The following is a 20,052-nucleotide window of genomic DNA, read 5'->3' as shown; positions in this document are numbered from 1 at the left end:
GGAAGTTAATAGTTATTTTAACTTATCACTGGCGAAATCACTCCAAAACAAGGTTCAAGTTACTAAAAATTTTTTTAGAAGATTTAAGACATGAATATTTCTAGAACTGTGAATAAAAATTAGTCACACCTGGCATTACACAAGGACCTTTCTGAAACTCCTTTACGTTTTCTTACTTGAGTGACAGTTTCAGATACCATGATGACAGGAGACATAGGACTAATACATAGGTTTTTAAACTTTGCAAGATGCTTACATTATGTTTCAATATAAATTCAAATGTTTGGCTTTTTCAGAAGATAAAAATATTCAAGCCTAGTATTATTAATACTCAGTGATATTATGATTTTACTTAATACTTCTGGAAAATTTCAGAGACTCTTATGGTAGTCACATTGGCAAAATCCCAGTGTAACGAATATAACTCAGACTGCCAAGCAGTTGTTGTTATGAGTTCAGCCCATATTGCCAATTATAATTAGAAGCTTTTAAGTCATTCACACACTGGCAGACAGAAAAAGTTGAATATGGCCTACCTAAAGGTAGACATAATTCTGCCCTCACCCCCTTTTCTACCCTGATTTTGATGAATGAGATTCTAGAACTGTATTCATTAACTTACCACATAAATTCCACCATGCTGGCCATCATGAATTTTGTTATGTCGAACAATTGGACAACTGTTTGTCCTAATCTGAATTCCTGCTAATGCATTGCCTATTTAAAAATAAAAGTTACAATATCAACATATGGAGCCTAATGGAACACAGTAAGAGCACAGTTCTGTGAAATATGTCATATTCAGAAAGATACTTATGATCCATGAGCATTCCAAGACAAAACTAAAGGAACTAGGAGTGTAAAGAAGATGCAGAAGGACTGTAGGCAGTATAGGTATAGTGGTTAAGACCAAAGACTCTACAGCCAGGCTGTTAAGTAACTTTGAATAAGCTGCTTAACCTCTTGGTGCCTTTGTTTTCCTGATCAGTAAGTGGGGATATTTAATAGTGTCTACTTCACAGGGTTGATGTAAATATTACATGACTTAATTCAGGAAAGGTGCTCAAAAAAGTGCCTGGCACTGAGTAAGCTTTATGTAAGTATTATCCAGTAAGTGTTAGCAAAAGAGGAAGCCCAGGAACATTTCAGTGTCTAGCACATAGATAGCTAATAATTGTTTCCTGAATTAATACCTCAGAAGTTTTAATGAGGAATAAGGGTTTTCCCTTTCTAATTAGTACCGAAGTGTATTAAACTGTCACAGAAATAATTTATTAACTGTTAAACAATGGCGTGAATGTAAGAGAATCATAGATACTCTGTGAGACCAGGGTCTTAAGTTTTATTTTTATCCCTGTTATGTAGAATACTGCTTAGTACTTAGAAGGTACTCAGTAAATGTTTGTTAAGTGAATAAATGTCACAGAATAATCTTTATTGAGAATTTAAAGAAACCGGATCAGTTCTCCTACTCAGAACGTTTCCAAGCGGTCCTTTTGCTAATGTCAGGAACACAGGCCAAGCTCTAAAATTTTATAGAAAACGACATGCTTACCATAAATGTCATTTCCTTCAATAAGGCCTCGTCCATCACCAAAGATGTAAACTCCACCTTGATTTCCATTAAATATAGAATTGCCCCTATAATTATGTGGAAAAAAACCCAAAACACAAAAAAGCATCTATTCAGAAAACTTGCTTGTTTTATACAATAATCGTAAGGCCACTGATGTTTATGTGACCTTAGAAAATTATTTAACTTCTATGGGCCTCAGTTTCTTAATCTATGAAATGAGGGAGTAGGTGATTTCCCTTCCAGTTCTTTCTAAGACTTAAATCTTTGGAAAAGCCACCTAGTATTTGAGACGAAATAGCATTCTTAAAAATTCACCTCGGGCTTCCCTGATGGTGCAGTGGTTGAGAATCTGCCTGCCAATGCAGGGGACACAGGTTTGAGCCCTGGTCTGGGAAGGTCCCACATGCCGCGGAGCAACTAGGCCTGTGAGCCACAACTACTGAGCCTGCACGTCTGGAGCCTGTGCTCCGCAACAAGAGAGGCCGCGATAGTGAGAGGCCCGCGCACCGCGATGAAGAGTAGCCCCGGCTTGCTGCAACTAGAGAAAGCCCTCGCACAGAAACGAAGACCCAACACAGCCAAAAATAAAAATAAATTTAAAAAAAGATTCCACATCTTCCCCCAACGTTGGCAAAAAAAAAAAAAAAATCAACTCAGAAGAGCTAAATCAGGGAGTTCCCTGGTGGTCCAGTGGTTAGGACTCCACGCTTCCACTGCAGGGGGTCTGGATCCGATCCCTGGTCAGGGAACTAGGATCCCACAAGCTGCGCGGTCAAAAAAACAAAACAAAAACAACAACAAAAAACCCAAAACCTATTAAGATTAAAAAAAAAAAAGCTAATCCATTTAAAAGAACTTTTCTTAGCTCATCTATACACATTTGCTGAATAGTAATTAAGATGGCAATCACATAATCAACTTTTATAAAGCTAGTGGAAAAAAATGTGACAAAAATAATTCATGGTCTTTGATTAAATTATAATAGCTCTGTTCTACAGTCTTAGCCAATGCCTTCAAGACTGGATCTGTTTGTTTCCTTACTGTGGCCAGAGGAAGTGGTAGGAACTATTAAAGAAAGGTGACAGCTTGAAGTTTTGACTCTCTGTTATTCTTGGTCTAAGTATCTTTGAGATAATTAATTTCCTGGGTTATTCTATCTGCTGACTCTCAGGGGGAAAAAAAAAGGTCATTCAGATTTCAAGGGAAGATCACAGCCCTATTTACTCATCTATAATGCAGTCTGATGAATTTAAAATAAAAATCACAGCATTTTCAATTTTTCATAAGAAGTATCTTACATGGCTTACATCATGGATAAAAAACAAACAGAACACCTCAAAATAAATGCAATAGCTATGCTCATTCAGATGCACAGACTTTTACTAGGAAAATCTATTTTATAGTAGTCAGGTGTCTAGGAAAAACAGAGTTAAAGCTAAGTACCTTAACTTTTCTTATAGCATGAAACATAAAGTGAAAACATAATTTCCATCCATAATTATATATAAATACCTTATTGTTGGGTCACTATTTGAGGTAATCCATACACCTGCAAAGTTGTTTGCATAGATTTTATTTTCAATGAACTGTCCTCTTCCTTTTTCATGAACATATATTCCTCCAGTCTGCCCATGATGAATTTCACATCGAACCACTGTGGGGTTAGCATAAGCTTTTACTTCAAAGCCTGCTATCCTGTTTCTGTGTATGTTGCAACTTTCAAAGTAACCCTGGAAAATAGAGAAATTAAACCTGTAGGTAAAGCTACTTTCCAAAAAGAAATGACATTAAAAAGTCTTTTTAATGTATACCTCAAAATTATCAGAAATGTTCAAGAGTTAAGAATGAAACAGACAGATATATACTAAATTTCAAATGATACATATTTTAAATGTTTTAGTAAAACAGAGAACTATAAATTCTCTAATTAATGTGAGTATATTCAAACCCAGGAAAGAAAAATAGGGGAAGATTTATCCGATAAATGGACGTAAATACCATTACCAGTAAGAATATATATCCTTCAACAAAAAGTTTATTTAAGTACTAAAGAAAATAAACTCTCATAGCCTTAAAAATGCCCCAAGAAATCAACTTCTAAAAAGTTGACCCAAGGACATAATCAGAGACTACAGAAAAAGACACACAAAATAATGTTCATCTTAGCCCAACAGGGAACTAGCTCAATAAAATGTTGTGAAGGCTTATGTTCATGTTACACATACTATCATGTTAAATGAAAAGAACAGTATATACTTCAAGATAGACTACATTCAGTATGATGTCAATTGTATTTGAAGAAAAACAACTTGAAGGATGAAAAAAGAATATGAGCGTGATTAAATGAGTAGTGGTATTATGGATGCTTATGGTATCCTTTATACTTCTCTAAACTTCTTAAATTTTCTATAACAGATAAATTTACTTATTTTCTAGTGAGGATAAACGTTACTGTAATACTGATATCCTAAATTCTAAGACTCAATCAGACTGAAGGTTAGAGGAAAAAATGAGATAGTTATAAGATGGCACTTCTAAAAGCCATTTCATCCTCCTCGTCTATCTCCTTTCAAAAAGTGAATGTGTTCTCTCTTTAAATTCCCTTTAGCAGTAAGTATTTTCTTATGCTACTTCCAGGTACTGCCTTATACTGTATTTGCCATATCCATTTTTACCTGATCATAAGCTCCTGAAGAGAAAGGACTACACTAACTTCTGGAGCATCTATATAAAACTTTACACATTGTAAGCACTCAAAGTAGGGCTTTTTGCCAAATTCAGTATTAAAACAGGATGTAATTCTGAGTATTCTAATACACTACATAATTAACTCTTTAAGAAAATGGTCCTCTGAGAATAACATTTAGAAGTAGTTTTCAGGTTTCATTTTCCACAAATAAAGTACAAATCACTTATAACTTACCTGTTAACATATAGGTTATAATCTTATTCTTTTAAAAAAAATTGGGGGATTGCATCAAAAATGGCTTCTTAAAATATAAAAAAAGTTTTTTCTTCTTTGATTTTATACCACATAAAAATGGATGGACACCACGTGTATGTATATAGACTACTATGGCAAAACTGAGCATCAAAGAAAGAAAAACAAATTCTAAAAGAGGCTAGGTTGAAAGAGCTTAATGTCAGACTGGAACAATTCAACATTTCTGGTATTTTCATCATTGAGAAGAGAGTGCAACTTGTCTCTCTCTGCCAGGAGTTGCATGACATGTCTGAATGGTAAACTTGGGAAAGAATAAACTGAGTATGCTCAATTCAGCTTCACCCTTTTCCTCATGGAAATGAGCTGCCCTTAGGGAACATGCCTTCTGTTACTACCCCATGAATACCGCCTGTGAAATAAGCCTATTTCATTTTGGGATTCAGTTAAACAGGCTTATTTGGTTCTCATTCTATGTTGTATCTTCCGATTTAACCTCTAAGAGTAATGAAGTTGATATTTCAGCCTCTTCATGCTACTTCATGGCTTTGATTTTTTTTTAAGAAATCCAGTTGGGATTTTTTTTTTTAATTAATTTACTTTATTTATTTATTTTTGGCTGTGTTCGATCTTCACTGCTACACGCGGGCTTTCTCTAGTTGTGGCGAGCAGGGGCTACTCTTCATTGCGGTGCGCGGGCTTCTCACTGTCATGGCTTCTCTTGTTGCAGAGCACAGGCTCTAGGCTCATGGGCTTCAGCAATTGCGGTACACAGGCTCAGTAGTTGTGGCTCGTGGGCTCTAGAGCACAGGCTCAGTAGTTGTGGCACACAGGTTTAGTTGCTCCACGGCGTGTGGGATCTTCCTGGCCCAGGGCTCGAACCCGTGTCCCCTGCATTGGCAGGCCGATTCTTAACCACTGCGCCACAGGGAAGTCCCTTTGATTTCTTAATTTGTTCAGAATGCGGCAGGAAAAGGTATGCTATTTACTGAGCTTCCATGAAGACTGCAGTAACAGGTAGTGTCATGTCCTGGCTATACTAGTTCAACATATAGTACTGCAAGTATACTTTGCTACAGTATACCTACTAAAAAATTTTCAAATGCATGGATGCTCTTTCTCTGTTTTCTTTCTTTTTTGGCCACACTGCACGGCTTGCAGGATCTTAGTTCCCTGACCAGGGACTGAACCCTCGCCCTCAGCAGTGAAAGCGCAGAGTCCTTACCACTGGACCACCAGGGAATGCCCTCTCTGTTTTCTTTAGGTTTCAATTTTGCACACCTAGGAGAGTCAAATAGATCCACAAGTTTACTAAGGCAAACAGCAGTCCCCCTCTCTTCATTTTCCCTTGTCCAGAGGCCCCCATTATAAAATCTGCTCTAATCTGAACTGGTTGCTATGGTCATAGTCACATGGTCATTTTACCATACTGTAATTTAGATTAGAGGTTAAAAATATCCCCTAGTTCCATCAGAGATGGGAGTTTTAATCTGTAGTTTTTGTTTTAAGGTAATTTTCAAGAAAAGAAAGTAGCCAAATTTTTTCGAAAAGAAAAAAAATTTTTTCCTTCATGCTCTTAAAACCAGAAGCCTCTTACATTGCTACAATGGTGATTTTATTACATTCAGAAGGGAACAACTGATTGACTTATAGTTTTATAATATCAGAAGAAAACCTATCTATTATGGATTAAAGGATTCAGTTAATGTAATTTTGCTTTAAAGCACATTTAATGAAGTGCACCTGTTTTGTTAAGAAATGCCTTTAGTGCAAAATGGTCTAATAATACAGGACTGTTAAGTAGAAAACAGAACTCTACTTTGCCTCTTAAGATGCAAACCACAAAAGCTCCAACACAAATATAGAACTCCAAAGGCACAGACATTCTACCGGACTACCCCATATTATAAAATGATTTATTTCCCTACCAGAAGATACCAGATTGCTAAGAGCTTCTTCTATATTTTAAAATAAGAGGTTGTTAACTTTTCAGCCCAAGCATTTCTAAATCTCTGCCATATACATTACAATAAGTCCTTGAAAATTATCATTCTCTCAAGTTACAAACTTAACACTGATATAAAAATAAAAGGTGAGATTAAGTATTTTTTCATTAAAATTTTTTGAAGAGAAATCTTTATTAAATAAATATTAAAAATATTTATTAAATATAAATAGGGTGAAAGGCATTCAAGAGTTTCTCTTAGAACTCTCCAAATAAAACAAAAAAAAGAATGAAAAGTAAAGAGAAAAAAATATGCTACCTTCATTGAAATAAATGTCTACAACTCCAAACTATAATCAATCAAACACTTGCCAAATACTGTGATATCTGGATAAGGAAGAATAAGGTGCTGAGAGCAAATGTTACCGTACACCTTTAAGCAAGGTGTTTCCCCAAGTAACTGTTCTTTTTTCTTTTTTAAATAAATTTATTTTATTTATTTATTTTTGGCTGCATTGGATCTTCGTTGCTACGCATGGGCTTTTCTCTAGCTGTGGAGAGCAGGGGCTACTCTTCGTTGCGGTGCACAAGCTCTAGGCGCACGCGCTTCAGTAGTTGTGGCTCGTGGGCTCTAGAGCGCAGGCTCAGTAGTTGTGGCACACGGGCTTAGTTGCTCTGCGGCATGTGGGATCTTCCTAGACCAGAACTCGAACCTGTGTCCCTTGCATTGGCAGGCAGATTCCTTTTTTTTTTTAACATCTTTATTGGAGTATAATTGCTTTACAATGGTGTGTTAGTTTCTGCTTTATAACAAAGTGAATCAGTTATACATATACATATGTCCCCATATCTCTTCCCTCTTACGTCTCCCTCCCTCCTTGGCAGGCAGATTCTTAACGACTGCGCCACCAGGGAAGCCCGCAAGTAACTGTTCTAATAAGCAAGCCTAGCCAATGATCTTTTACTAAAGTAGTGAGATCTAGTGTTCCGAACAGAACACAGGAGAGGAAGGAAATACTCTCATAGTAATATTTTCATAAAAATAATTTAGGCACACGAAGTAAATCTGAAGAAGAAACACACTAATGTGCAATTTCTATCACCTAAAACTTGTATTTCCTATCTAAGGGGGACTATCCGAAGTGAAATGAAAGGAGAGGAAAACCATATTTCTACAGTCTGTCAACTGTCAATCTATCATGAGTTAAACTCATAAACTTAGAATAAATGTCTCAAAAATTTTATAGCAATTTGGCACTGCTATGGTATTTTAATTTTACTTTATGAAAATAACACTCTGTAATAGATTGAACATTAAACAACAAAAAACAAAGAACTGGGGAACTGTAAACACTGATAGAAAAATTACTTTTAGCAGTGAGACTGGCATTGTTATGTAAAAGAAAAAGAAGGAATCCCATCTTTTAAAGAAAGACATATATGCTGAAATATTTACAGATGAAATGATGATGTCTGGGATTTGCTTCAAGATAATTCAGAGTAAAGAAGAAAATAAGCAATGTATGAGGAGGTACAGATGAAACAAAACTGACCATGAGCTGAAAGTTTTTGAACGTGGAGGACGGATATACATGGGAATTCATTATACTATTGTCTCTAATTTTACATATGCTAGAAGGATTCCATAAAACAAAAATACATTAAAGAAATCAGAGATGAAAACCACATTGGAAACAAAACAGAAAAGAGACAAAACTATGTAGACATAGTAAGAGACACAGATTTGAGGAAATCACACAAAATTTAAAGGAAAAGAACAAAGCAATACAGAGCAATGTAAGTAATAGAGAAAATAGCCAAGTTTCTAAAGAAAGGAACATATGGTCAGAAAAACAGTAAAAATTAAAACAACACAACATTAACAACAACATATGGATACTGAAGTAGAAAAGCAAATCCCACCAGAAAGAAAAAAAAAAACCCAGAATGATCTCAGACTTCTGTCACACTCAATTCTAGAAATATAAAAATGACTACACAATTCTGAGGGCAAGAAAGTATAATAAAAAACTGTATACTCAGCCAAGTTAAAAGGTAAATGGTAGGCATTCTCAAGGGGCAAGAATTCAAGCTACAATACCCATAAGGCTTTCTTTTAAAAATAAAATCAAAACAGCTAGATGACAAAATGGCCATACCAAGAATGAGCCAAAATTTTAAAATTCAGGAATGGAAAAACTGTGATAAAAGGACTGAAGGTAAATAAATATAAATATAGACCAATAACTGTAGGAATGTAAATGTTATAAAGCTTTACAAAAGAAAAATAAGAATAAAAATGATGGAGTAGAAATGGGTTGAAATATAAAGTATTTTCATCAGTTTTCAAAGGGGGAGTTCATACTGTATTCAAAGTTTAAACATGCAGTTAACAATGACAAAGTCTAGTCATACCCTTTAAAATTCTAGGTTTGTCTTTTATACTGGGCATGTAATATTTTAACAAAAACATTAATTTCTTTAAAATAAAAAAGTAAAAATTCTTTCATGATTCATTCTTGCCAATACAGGAGTTTAAATTCTAAGTAAGTCATAGACAAGGAAAAGGAAAGACAATTTCAGAGAACAATAAATATAAATATATATAAAGATAGAGAACAGTACAGAAACTAGTTTAAATGTTTATTCTGATGTCCTCTGAAATTCTACAGAAAACAAAGTCAAACTTTAAAAGGTTAACCTTAGTGATGTCATCCTACCAATCATGGGCAGCTGACACAAAGAATACTTGGAATGAAAGAACATTCTACCAAAGGATTTTAAAGGATTGTATCACAATACTAAAACAGATGAGAGAGGCCCAAGATATACTTTTTTTCCATCCTTCCTTTATAAATCTATAATACCTTACAAATCTCTTCATCAATCCTTAATATCTATCTATCTATCTATCTACAGGACTGGCTAAGATTTGCTTTTTAAAAAAGTTATAAAATTTATAAACCTGAATCTATAAAAAGTAAACTGTATTGGGGGGGTGAAGAGTAAATTATTATAATGAATTTTAGTAACTGACCATCAGCATTAGGTCTTTTAAAAATGTGGAAATTTACTCAGGTTAAAGTTATTTTGGTACCTCAAATCATTTGTGAATGAGACCAGAGGCATGCATAAATATGATACTTGAATTGTAGGTAACTCTGGGACAAAGTCTGAAGGCAACACAGGCAAAGAAATATTAGCATAGTATAGTTCCATTACAAAAATACGAGCTCCATTTAGAATTCCACTTAATTATTATTTTTTAATAAATTTATTTATTTTATTTTTGGCTGCACTGGGTCTTCATTGCTGTGCGCGGGCTTTCTCTAGTTGTGGTGAGCAGGGGCTACTCTTCTTTGCGGTGCGCGGGCTTCTCATTGCAGTGGCTTCTCTTGTTTCAGAGCACGGGCTCTAGGCACATGCGCTTCAGTAATTGTGGCACACAGGCTCTAGAGTGCAGGCTCAGTAGTTGTGGCGCACAGGCTTAGTTGCTTTGCAGCATGTGGGATCTTCCCGACCAGGGCTCGAACCCGTGTCCCCTTCATTAGCAGGCGGATTCTTAACCATTGTGCCACCAGGGAAGCCCCCACTTAAGAATTACTGCCAGAACTTCTCTGGTGGTCCAGTGGTTAAGACTCTGTGCTCCCAACGCAGGGGGCACAGGTTCAATTCCTGGTTGGGGAACTAAGATCCTGCATGCCGCACAACGTGACCAAAAAATAAATAAATTAAAAAAAAAAATTTTTAAAAAGAATTACTGCCAATGTGGGCGGCACTCAAAGGGGCGGGGAGGCAAATTCTCAAGACTCCTATGTTTTGATAACCTCCATACCTTTGCCCAGACTCCCCAATTCCCAAACTCCCCTCTTCCCCACTCCTTGGAAAAAAGAGCTACAATTTGCAAAAATATGTCAATTTTTAAATTCTAACTGGAGAAGGGCAAGTGGTCATCTCCACTGTGTTTTCTTATCTACAGGCCCAAACTATAGCCTGAGTTTTAAGTGAACTGTTTTTCTCAGGTTACGGTTACCCCAGGAATATAATAAGCTGGACGGTCTGAAATTATTTACAACTAATCAGAACTTGATAAAAGGGTACTCCTCATGGTCTAGTTCAGTTTTAAAAAAAAGAGCTCTGCATTAGGGTTTTAGACACAAAAAATGGAAATACAAAATTTCCTTCGCTGACAATTTGTAGATGTCAATTCAACGTTCCAAAGTTGCGTGATTAATATCATATAATAGCAATAAAACTTCACCATATCCTTGTTTGTCACCACGTCAAACCTCCTCTCCTAGCTCTGACTTCGTAATAAAAAATGTTGCCAATGCTATACTAGGACTTGAAAATTACTTCAACAAAAATTAGACATTAGGGAATTCCCTGGCGGTCCAGTGGTTAGGACACTGTGCTCTCACTGCCGAGGGCCCGGGTTCAGTCCTTAGTGGGGTAACTGAGATCCCACAAGCTGTGCAGAGCGGCAAAAAAATAAAAATTATAATTAAATGAAAAGAATACCTGAATAGGCACCCAAGAACATTACTTTTGGCCTAAGAGAGCTCAAAAAGTCATGTCTCTATAAAATTGTGTAAAATGACATAGTAGTAACTAAAACATAATATCATCCATATAAAGATGCCTAACTGCATAAGAATTTTAGAACTGATGTATTATCATCACTGTATTTCTTATTAAAGTTCTACCAGTTAAAAAAAATTTAAGAGGAATGAAATGAAGTCAAACTAATGATGAAACTATTGTCTCTCCAAGTGTAGTCTACAACCTGCATTAAACTCACTTATGGTGCTTATCAAAAAACGCATATCCTGGGCCCCGTCCTTAAAAATTCTGATTTATTGTGTCTGGGTGATTTTTATGCACAGTTACATTTGAGAACTACTGGATTAGACCTTACTCCCCTCAAAGATCACATCAATTCCCTAAGGACTCCATCTTCCGTACATATATATAATGTTAGATTCAAGAATTTATAGAATTCATACTGCATACTGACTTTAGAACATAATGCTGAAATCTTTTAAGCCTACACTTTTCAATTCAGCATTTTGGTGATGATAAAATGCTGACACCTATTTGAAATTTTAACTGATATGACGTCAATTTTTCTATTAAGAATAAATGTTCTTACCATGCCATGATCAAATGTGAACACACCAACGTCACGTCCATGATGAATATGATTCCGTCTAATAATTGGGTTTCCATGATTTTTAACCCAAATCCCAGCTAAAGCATTATTGGAGATTTCATTATCTTCGTATATTCCCTACAACAATTAACCAGAAATAAACATCAGTAGAGCTAAAAAAAGAAAAAAGAAAAAAACCCACAAAATTAAAAAATACCTGTGCATGGTCTGTTATATAAAGTCCAACATTTTCACAGTCACTGATGTTACAGTGCTTGATAGTGGGACATGCTCCTTGACCACTAACACATACTGCAGAGCCAACTGTAAGACAAATAATTTATTTAAAAACCTACTGGGCAACACAGTGACTCATTTTATAATAAGACGTAACGGGAACACTAACCTGTACATGTACTTCGGATGATACAGTGATCAATAATAGGGCTACAATTTACTGTAATCTCCAAGCAGTGGTGTGCATTGTGGTGTTGAGCAGATTTGTCATCAGGGTTAAACTGAAAAGTAGAAATTTTGTTTGAAATAAACAACCACTGCCTTAATGATTTCCACATACATACTTAAAAATTTAAAAATGTCTTACCCTTATTGTCATATATCCAACATAAGCATCCTCGGAACCTTCCATAAAAACGAAGGTTGAATCTCTAGTGTTTTCAATTATAACTTTGTCTGCTACTTTTCCAGGTGCTACGAAGAAAATATTTTAAAGTATATTACCTTTATCAGACAGATAGAATGGACATTTAAAAATTACTTTTTTAATCAGTAAAAATACTCTGCCATAAAACTAATAATTCAGTACTGCCCTTTTTACGGCTTTTAAATTGGGTACATTTTTTGGAGAGGGAACTTTTAAAGAACATTAATATTGAGTAGATAGGACTAATATTCATTTTATCAGATAGATAACTATGTTTCATTGGCCTTCATAAGGCAGTCATACTTAACATGGACATTATCTGAGTACCATTATACACAAATCCATGTATAGTAATACTTCTATTAAGATTCAACTACAAATAGTATTTAATATCAAATGCAATGGCATATTAAAAAGTGGGTTTCTTGTGGAAACCAAATCACAACCAGCAGCACCAGAAAACGAGGCTCAGGGAGAAGAAAGAAAGGGATGATGAGCAGGGAGAGAAAGAGAGAAACTTCTTTATTTAAACTTATTTCCAATACTGGCCTTGATTTGGAAAGTAATGGAAATCAGTAGGCAAAATTTTTCTATACTTTCTCCTACTTTTCTTTGAGGTGGAAATGGGGGAGGGAAGAAAGAGCAGTAAATGCAAATTTCATTAACTAGTAACAATTAACTAGTTATCTTAAAATGGTCTCGTACTACAGTATCCTTAAAAAAATCAGATATACCATAAATCTTCAAATAACTGATCAGTGCTCAACAACTACTACATTTATTCTTAGAAACCTGACCATAAAAACAGCTTTGAAACAGTACAGAAAGTATTTTAAAAGTACATTTGTTTCATTAAAAATACAGCAATAAAAACATTATCCTCTGTATTTTCAAATAAAAGATAAAATTAACCAATATTTTTCTCTAATGATCAACTAAAGCAGCTGGACAAAGTACTGACATCAAGAAATATACACATCCCCCCAAAAAGAAATAGGTACATTTATAATTTCTGAACTCTAAAGTTTTCATTTCCATCATATAAAATATACATGATATTTCCTATTTTTTTCTACAATTAAGATATTATCATGGTTCATCTGGATTTTAAGTAACTAGCATTTTAAAAACCCATCATGTAAATAAAATATTAAAATTCTAATGACAATGCATTTACACGTACCTGCACCAATCATAGTGATTGGAGATTCAATATATATCCATTCATCAGTATATATTCCAGAATGAACGAAGATAAGTCCATCAAAATGAGCTTCTTGTACTCCACCAAGAGCATCTTCAATTGTATCGTAATACTAAAAAAAAAAAAGAAAAAAGTCAGTACAGAACTGTAAGATCATCATTTTAAATATTAGAAAAAGACAAATCAAACATACCAACATATTTTCTCTTCCTTTGTATCTTGCAGGGTTACTGTAGAAATGTTCAGCAAATCCTGGCTTTACATGCGCACCTTTATACTAAAACATCAAAAAAAACAAAAAAACAAATACTGACTACTAACATAAACACTACAGTCTAAATTAATTTAGTACTATATGAATTTCTCATTAATTATCAAAAACAATTATCAGTCCAACAAATTTTCTGTTGCATACTGCAATGTAAAATCTAGAACAGTTTATGACTCAGTAATATCCAGTAAATAGGACATGGTTTTTCAACCTCAGCACTACTGATATTTTGGAACAGATAATTCTTTGTTGTGAGGGCTATCCTCTGTAGGATGTTTAGTAGCATCCCTGGACTCTAACCACCATGTATCAGTAGCAGTCTCTTCTCCAGCTGTGACAACCAAAAATGTCTCCAGACAATGCCAAACATCCCCTGTGGAGCAAAATCACCCTTAGCTGGGAACCATTCGTAAAGGACCATGTGAAAATTAAGCTAAATGTGAAACTTTAAATAACTACTCAACGGTAATAATTTAAATGTAAGTTCAAACAGATCCAGAGAAAGTGTAACTGCTCTCAGGCTACTGATACTTACTGCTACTGTTTAAATGATTAATAAATATGTCAGTAGTGAAAAGAATTGTTGACTTTTTTGTTGGTTGATAAATGTCCACTGACTTGAAACCTATTCTGTTTTTTTTTTTTTTGCGGTGCCATGAGTCTTCTGGGATCTTAGTTCCCTGACCAGGGACTGAACCCAGGCCCTCAGTAGTGAAAGCGTGGAGTCCTAACCACTGGACTGCCAGGGAATTCCCTTGAAACCTATTCTTGAGTTTAAATTTTTAAAAAGGAACTTTTATTTAAAATATATAATATAAATCAGTGTTTTCCATTTATACTTCATACCAACTGCTGGAAACTCTCTTTCCAAGGATTTGGATGTTCATATTCTTCTGGATTAATCTGGTAGAATTTGCCAGGTTCAGGATGCATCATAGGGCGGGTATATTCAAATACTTCCATGTATAATCGTTTCCTGAAGGGGGAAAGGAATGAAGATTTCTTCATAAAATGTCCTTTAAACAACTATAAAAATTATTTGAGGCCTCAAAAACTTCTAGGAATATGAAAAAGCAGAATTTTAAATGTAAAAATAAAATTTTTGTCTAAAACAATGTAACTGCATATAAAACACAGTCCATCCAAAAGAATAAGTGTCAATTCTTTAAAATCTGACTGTTTAGTCAGGCGAAAATAAAAGCCACTCTTACTGTAAAAGCCACATACAGTTTCAATTTTCTTCTTTTTTTTTTTTTTTTTTGCGGTACGCGGGCCTCTCACTGTTGTGGCCTCTCCCGTTGTGCAGCACAAGCTCCGGACGCGCAGGCTCAGCGGCCATGGCTCACGGGCCCAGCTGCTCCGCGGCATGTGCGATCCTCCCGGACCGGGGCACAAACCCGTGTCCCCTGCATCAGCAGGCGGACACTCAACCACTGCGCCACCAGGGAAGCCTCAGTTTCAATTTAAAAGGATTATTTTAAATAATGATGAAAAATAATGATGCTGCTTCATTTATGTCCTATCAAGAACCATCAAATCTTAGAAATGGAGTGATAATAACTATTATAACTTCTTGTACAAAGCAAAATGTTTCTTCTTCTGCTCTTCGTTCTTTTTCCTTTCTAACACAAACATAATTTTTTCTTAAATTTAAGGTGTACCTTATTTTTAGCATCATAGAAGTAATACATATAAGCTGTTGTAAAATACAGAAATGTATAATGATAACCTAAACAGTCTACTGTATTTCCTTACAGTCTTTTTCACTTATAACAGTTGTGACTGTAACACATAAAATTCTGTATTCTGCTTTTTACTTTTTATAACATAGCATATTCCTATGTTATTAAAAACTGTAAAAATCACTGTTAATGACTATATCACAACCCTCTAAGTAGACATTACATTGTTTACTTTTAGTCCCATCCCTTATTGCTAGACTTTTCCATTATTTCTAATTTCCCCCCACTGTTAACTATGCTATTATGAAAAATTTGTAAATAGGGTAAACAAATTTTCAGAAGTGGAATTGCTGGGTCAAAGGGCATGCTTTTCTCTTTTTTTTTGGCTGCATTGGGTCTTTGTTGCTGTGTGCGAGCTTTCTCTAGTTGCAGTGAGTGGGGGCTACTCTTTGTTGCGGTGCACGGGTTTCTCATTGCAGTGGCTTCTCTTGCTGCAGAGCACCGGCTCTAGGCGCGTGGGCTTCAGTAGTTGTGGCTCGCGGCTCTAGAGCACAGGCTCAGTAATTGTGGCACACGGGCTTAGCTGCTCTGCGGCATGTGGGATCTTGCTGGACCAGGGATCGAACCTGTGTCTTCTGAATTGGCAGGCGGATTCTTAACCACTGCGCCACTAGGCAAGTACCAGGGTATGCCTATTTTATGGTTCAAAAATACAAATGTCCAAACTATTTTCCAAAAGTGATATACAAAATCTACAGTCTTACCTAACTATCAGATTTAATTAATTAGCTGTTTTAAATCAGACTTCATACTCTTTCTAAAAAGCAATGGAATGAAAAACTTTTCCCATAATCACTGTTGCTTTTAACTGACAAGTAGCAGAAAAAGTACTTCTTTATTGTTTTAAAAACACTCCTGGGCTTCCCTCGTGGCGCAGTGGTTAAGAATCCGCCTGCCAATGCAGGGGACACGGGTTTGAGCCCTCGTCCGGGGAGATCCCACATGCTGCGGAGCAACTAAGCCCGTGTGCCACAACTACTGGGCCTGCACTCTAGAGCCCGCGAGCCACAACTACTGAAGCTGGTGAACCTAGAGCCCGTGTTCCGCAACAAGAGAAGCCACCACAATGAGAAGCCTGCACATCACAACAAAGAGCAGCCCCTGCTCGCTGCAACTAGAGAAAGCCTGCACGCAGCAACGAAGACCCAACGCAGCCAAAATAAATAAATAAATTTATAAAAAATATATTACAAAAAACACTGCCTGGACTGACAGCCAACATTTGTGATAAATAGTTAACTTGGAATTTATAAGCATTCTAATTTTCTTCTGACTATTTAATTGTAACCATCAACTCACACTCCAAATTTCCTACCATCTACAGCATTTTGGGCAACAAGTAATATATCTCAAGATAATAAGAAATAAATTTTCACTTACCACAAAATTGGATCATTAGCAAGCTCACTGAAGCGTTTACACACACAAGCTGCTCTACAAAGATCCTGTTCCAGCAAGTAAGAGAAGATTTTTAGAACCACTTCATCTGGCAGTTTCTCCTGAAGATACTGTTCAGCAGGTGCTGCTATAAAGAGATTAACAAACAGAATATAAACAATCTATCATGCTAGCAAAGACTTTCTCATTATTTAAAGAGCACAATTTCCATTTTGTCTAATGAACAGCTTTTATTTTTTGACAATCATTTTATAAGCATTTGCTTTCATAGACGACACACATTTATTTTCTTTTATCTTGACAGTATTCTTTCTTTTAGCTAGCTAGTATGCACCATTTCAAAAACTGGCTACACTAAATATACAAAAAGGATTTTTATACAATTACAATCAGAGATGGAGAAGGTGACGGTTCTCATGTTTATTCTGTAATAATCACTTTCTCAATCTCAAATGTACAAATAAACTACATTTAAGTTGATATTAATTTTTTGGTATCAAAAAATAAAAATTATTTGACCCTATTTCTTAGCTTTCCATAGGAAATACCTGATAGATCTTGAGATTTTCCAGAGACTCTGGCACGCTTTGCACGATGACCAAAGAAGTTTTCTGTGGTTGAAGTTGAAGCACCCTTTAAAAACAAAATGAAAACTAAGCAAATATTTTTACCATAATCATTACATCTAAAAAATGACTGACGGTCCCCTTTCTGTTTGTTTCCTAACAATTCCTTCATTACACACACAAAAAAAGCAGTTACACTGAATTTACCTCCATACTGCTCTTTGTAGGACACGCTGTTCTTTTTGGCAAAAGAGTTTTCCTACGAAGTTGGTATGGACTATTTTGTGCACCAGGACCCGATTCTTCTGCAACCATATCTGCAGGTACATCATCATCTGTTATAAACAAAAACAATATGAAAAATGATACCCATTTTTAAGAAAAAGCTCTATGAATTCAGTAACTTTTTAAAAACTTTATACATTTTTTTGGGGGGAGATACAGTTTTTATACAAAATTCCAGGCAACTGGATAACCATCTGAGAAGTGCTGGATTTCTACTTTATTTCTTACTTCAAAATAAATTCCACAATTGACCATATGCTTAAATACAATATAAATAAATAAAAATCACTAGGAGAAAACAAAATTATTTTTTATAATGTTAAAGTGGAAAAGCTCTTTCAAGGTATGACACAAAATTGGAAGGCATTTAAAAAAAAGGTGAGGAGGATGTTCACTTGATGAGTGAGTGCATGGTTAGAGTCCAAGTGGGGTAAGAAAGGTGTCAAAAGAGAGGGATAGTTCAGTATAGGGTATCAGATACCAAGTAGGATAAAAAGGGCATCCATGCAGAGAGTGGTCTGGCATACAGTGTTGGAGCTCAAGAGGGGTTAAGAAGGAAGTCCATGTGGGGGAAGGTGGCCTGGAATGGAGAGTCAGAGCCAGAGAAGGGAGAGAAGGGCATTGCACAGGAGAGGGGATGGTGGAACCGGAAGCTTGGTAACAAACAACAGAGGGACTGATCAAATGGAAGCCAGGCTTCTGAAAGAGAAGAGAGTTAAAATATTAAAAAAGAGAAAGCTAGAGTAAATCTTACAGTGTTAGACTGGAATTATCAATGTGAACTCATTGTTTTTAAAAGATAGATAGATATAGAAATAGGTATAGTTACAGATGTTTGAAAATGTGTGGATTATACACGCGTATATTCCCTAGCTCTGTTCACTGACAAAGCCTGGAAGCAATGCCACTCCAACAGCAATGAGCATGACTAGCATTTGGATCTTTGCTTCTGAATACTTCTCTATAAAAGGAGTAAGGGCTCCTTGGAGAAATGGCTGATTCTAGGCTGAGGGAAATACAGAATGAGCCTGGAGTATCTTGTGGCAGAAACAAGAAAGTGCTCAGTAATGAGGACATGTCAAAAGAACACTGAAGTCAGCCTGAATGGCCACCCACTAGCAAAATTATGCTGAAGTACCAAAACTCATGACAGTAAAGGGATTATAACCCACTGAATGGACAGCAACCTATAAATTCATCCTACTATAAATGAATAAATGGAAAGTTTGATAAGGAGATGTTTAAAGTACCTCCCCCACAAAATACTGATTAAATAGAAAGGGAAAAACCATTAACAGTAGAGATGCCAATCAGATGCTGTCTTAATTAAGGGATCAAAGTGAACAACATCATTCATAGGACAAACTGAAACCGTGTGTCACCTGATAGCATACAAGATCACAGAATCACTTCTATGATATTCCTGACAAAGATGCATAACCTAAATCTAATTATGAGGAAACATTAGAACAAATTCTTGTTCTAATTTGTTTTGAATAATCTTCAAACTGTCAGTTATGAAAGTCAAGGAAAGCCTGAGGAACTGTTCCAGATTGAAGGATACTGAAAAGAAATGTCAACTCAACGCAACATGTGGTTCTGAACTGGATCCTTTTGCTAAAAAGGTTATTAAGACAACAGTGAAATAATTCATTCAATTAGTGAAACTTGAATGGGGGGTCTAAAGACAGTAACGTGTCAATGTTAACTCTCTGATTTTAATAGGTGTAGTATGGTCATTTAAGGGAATATCTTTGTTTGTAGGAAATGCCCACTGAAGTATTAGGAGGTGACAGGACAAAAGCTGCGAACTTATTCTTGAAGGGTTCAGGGAGAAAAAAAAACACACACTTCTTTGTACTGTACTTCTCAACTCTTTCTTAAGTTTGGATTGTTAAAAATGAACTAATAAATTTGAGTAGTATTTTAACATTTAAAAATTCTGCTTGGAAAATGAAAACCATAAACATAGTCAAAAGAAGCAACACAATTAGGAAAAAATATTTGCAACACATGTCACGAAAGGGTAATTTCCTTATTATATATGAGTGCTACAAATCAATATGGAAAAGGCTAACAATTCAATAGAAAATTGGACCAAGGACACGAACAGACAATTCATAATTTAGGAAATACAAATGAAATACTAATAAAAACTATAATGAGATTTTTTTTATCAAAGCAGATTATCAAAGATCAAAAAGTCTGATCACAGGACTTCCCTGGTGGTGCAGTGGTTAAGAATCTGCCTGCCAATGCAGGGGACATGGGTTCGGGCCCTGGTCCGGAAAGATCCCACATGCCTTGG

General features: G+C 35.6%; 1 protein-coding gene across 2 annotated transcripts in view; it reads right to left on the bottom strand.

Moving 5' to 3' along the window:
- Nucleotides 1-20,052, bottom strand: part of FBXO11 (F-box protein 11) — a 99,996-nt gene that overhangs the window by 8,048 nt on the left and 71,896 nt on the right. The window contains exons 2-14 of one of the 2 annotated variants that reach the window (XM_073791374.1): nt 17,667-17,794; nt 17,442-17,526; nt 16,876-17,017; nt 14,600-14,729; nt 13,676-13,759; nt 13,462-13,594; nt 12,219-12,325; nt 12,021-12,132; nt 11,832-11,938; nt 11,615-11,752; nt 3,089-3,306; nt 1,556-1,641; nt 623-717 (exon numbers count right to left, since the gene is read on the bottom strand). In XM_073791374.1, coding sequence (XP_073647475.1) covers nt 623-717; nt 1,556-1,641; nt 3,089-3,306; nt 11,615-11,752; nt 11,832-11,938; nt 12,021-12,132; nt 12,219-12,325; nt 13,462-13,594; nt 13,676-13,759; nt 14,600-14,729; nt 16,876-17,017; nt 17,442-17,526; nt 17,667-17,794 — 1,565 coding nt within the window. Of the gene's footprint in view, nt 1-622; nt 718-1,555; nt 1,642-3,088; nt 3,307-11,614; nt 11,753-11,831; nt 11,939-12,020; nt 12,133-12,218; nt 12,326-13,461; nt 13,595-13,675; nt 13,760-14,599; nt 14,730-16,875; nt 17,021-17,441; nt 17,527-17,666; nt 17,795-20,052 lie in introns of both variants that reach the window. The other variant, XM_033838575.2, reaches the window with a different exon arrangement.

Source organism: Tursiops truncatus, chromosome 14 (genome assembly GCF_011762595.2).
Source record: "Tursiops truncatus isolate mTurTru1 chromosome 14, mTurTru1.mat.Y, whole genome shotgun sequence".
NCBI classification, from domain to species: domain Eukaryota; kingdom Metazoa; phylum Chordata; class Mammalia; order Artiodactyla; family Delphinidae; genus Tursiops; species Tursiops truncatus.
Note: the sequence above shows the minus strand (reverse complement) of the source record. Positions and strands in the feature narration are given on the sequence as shown.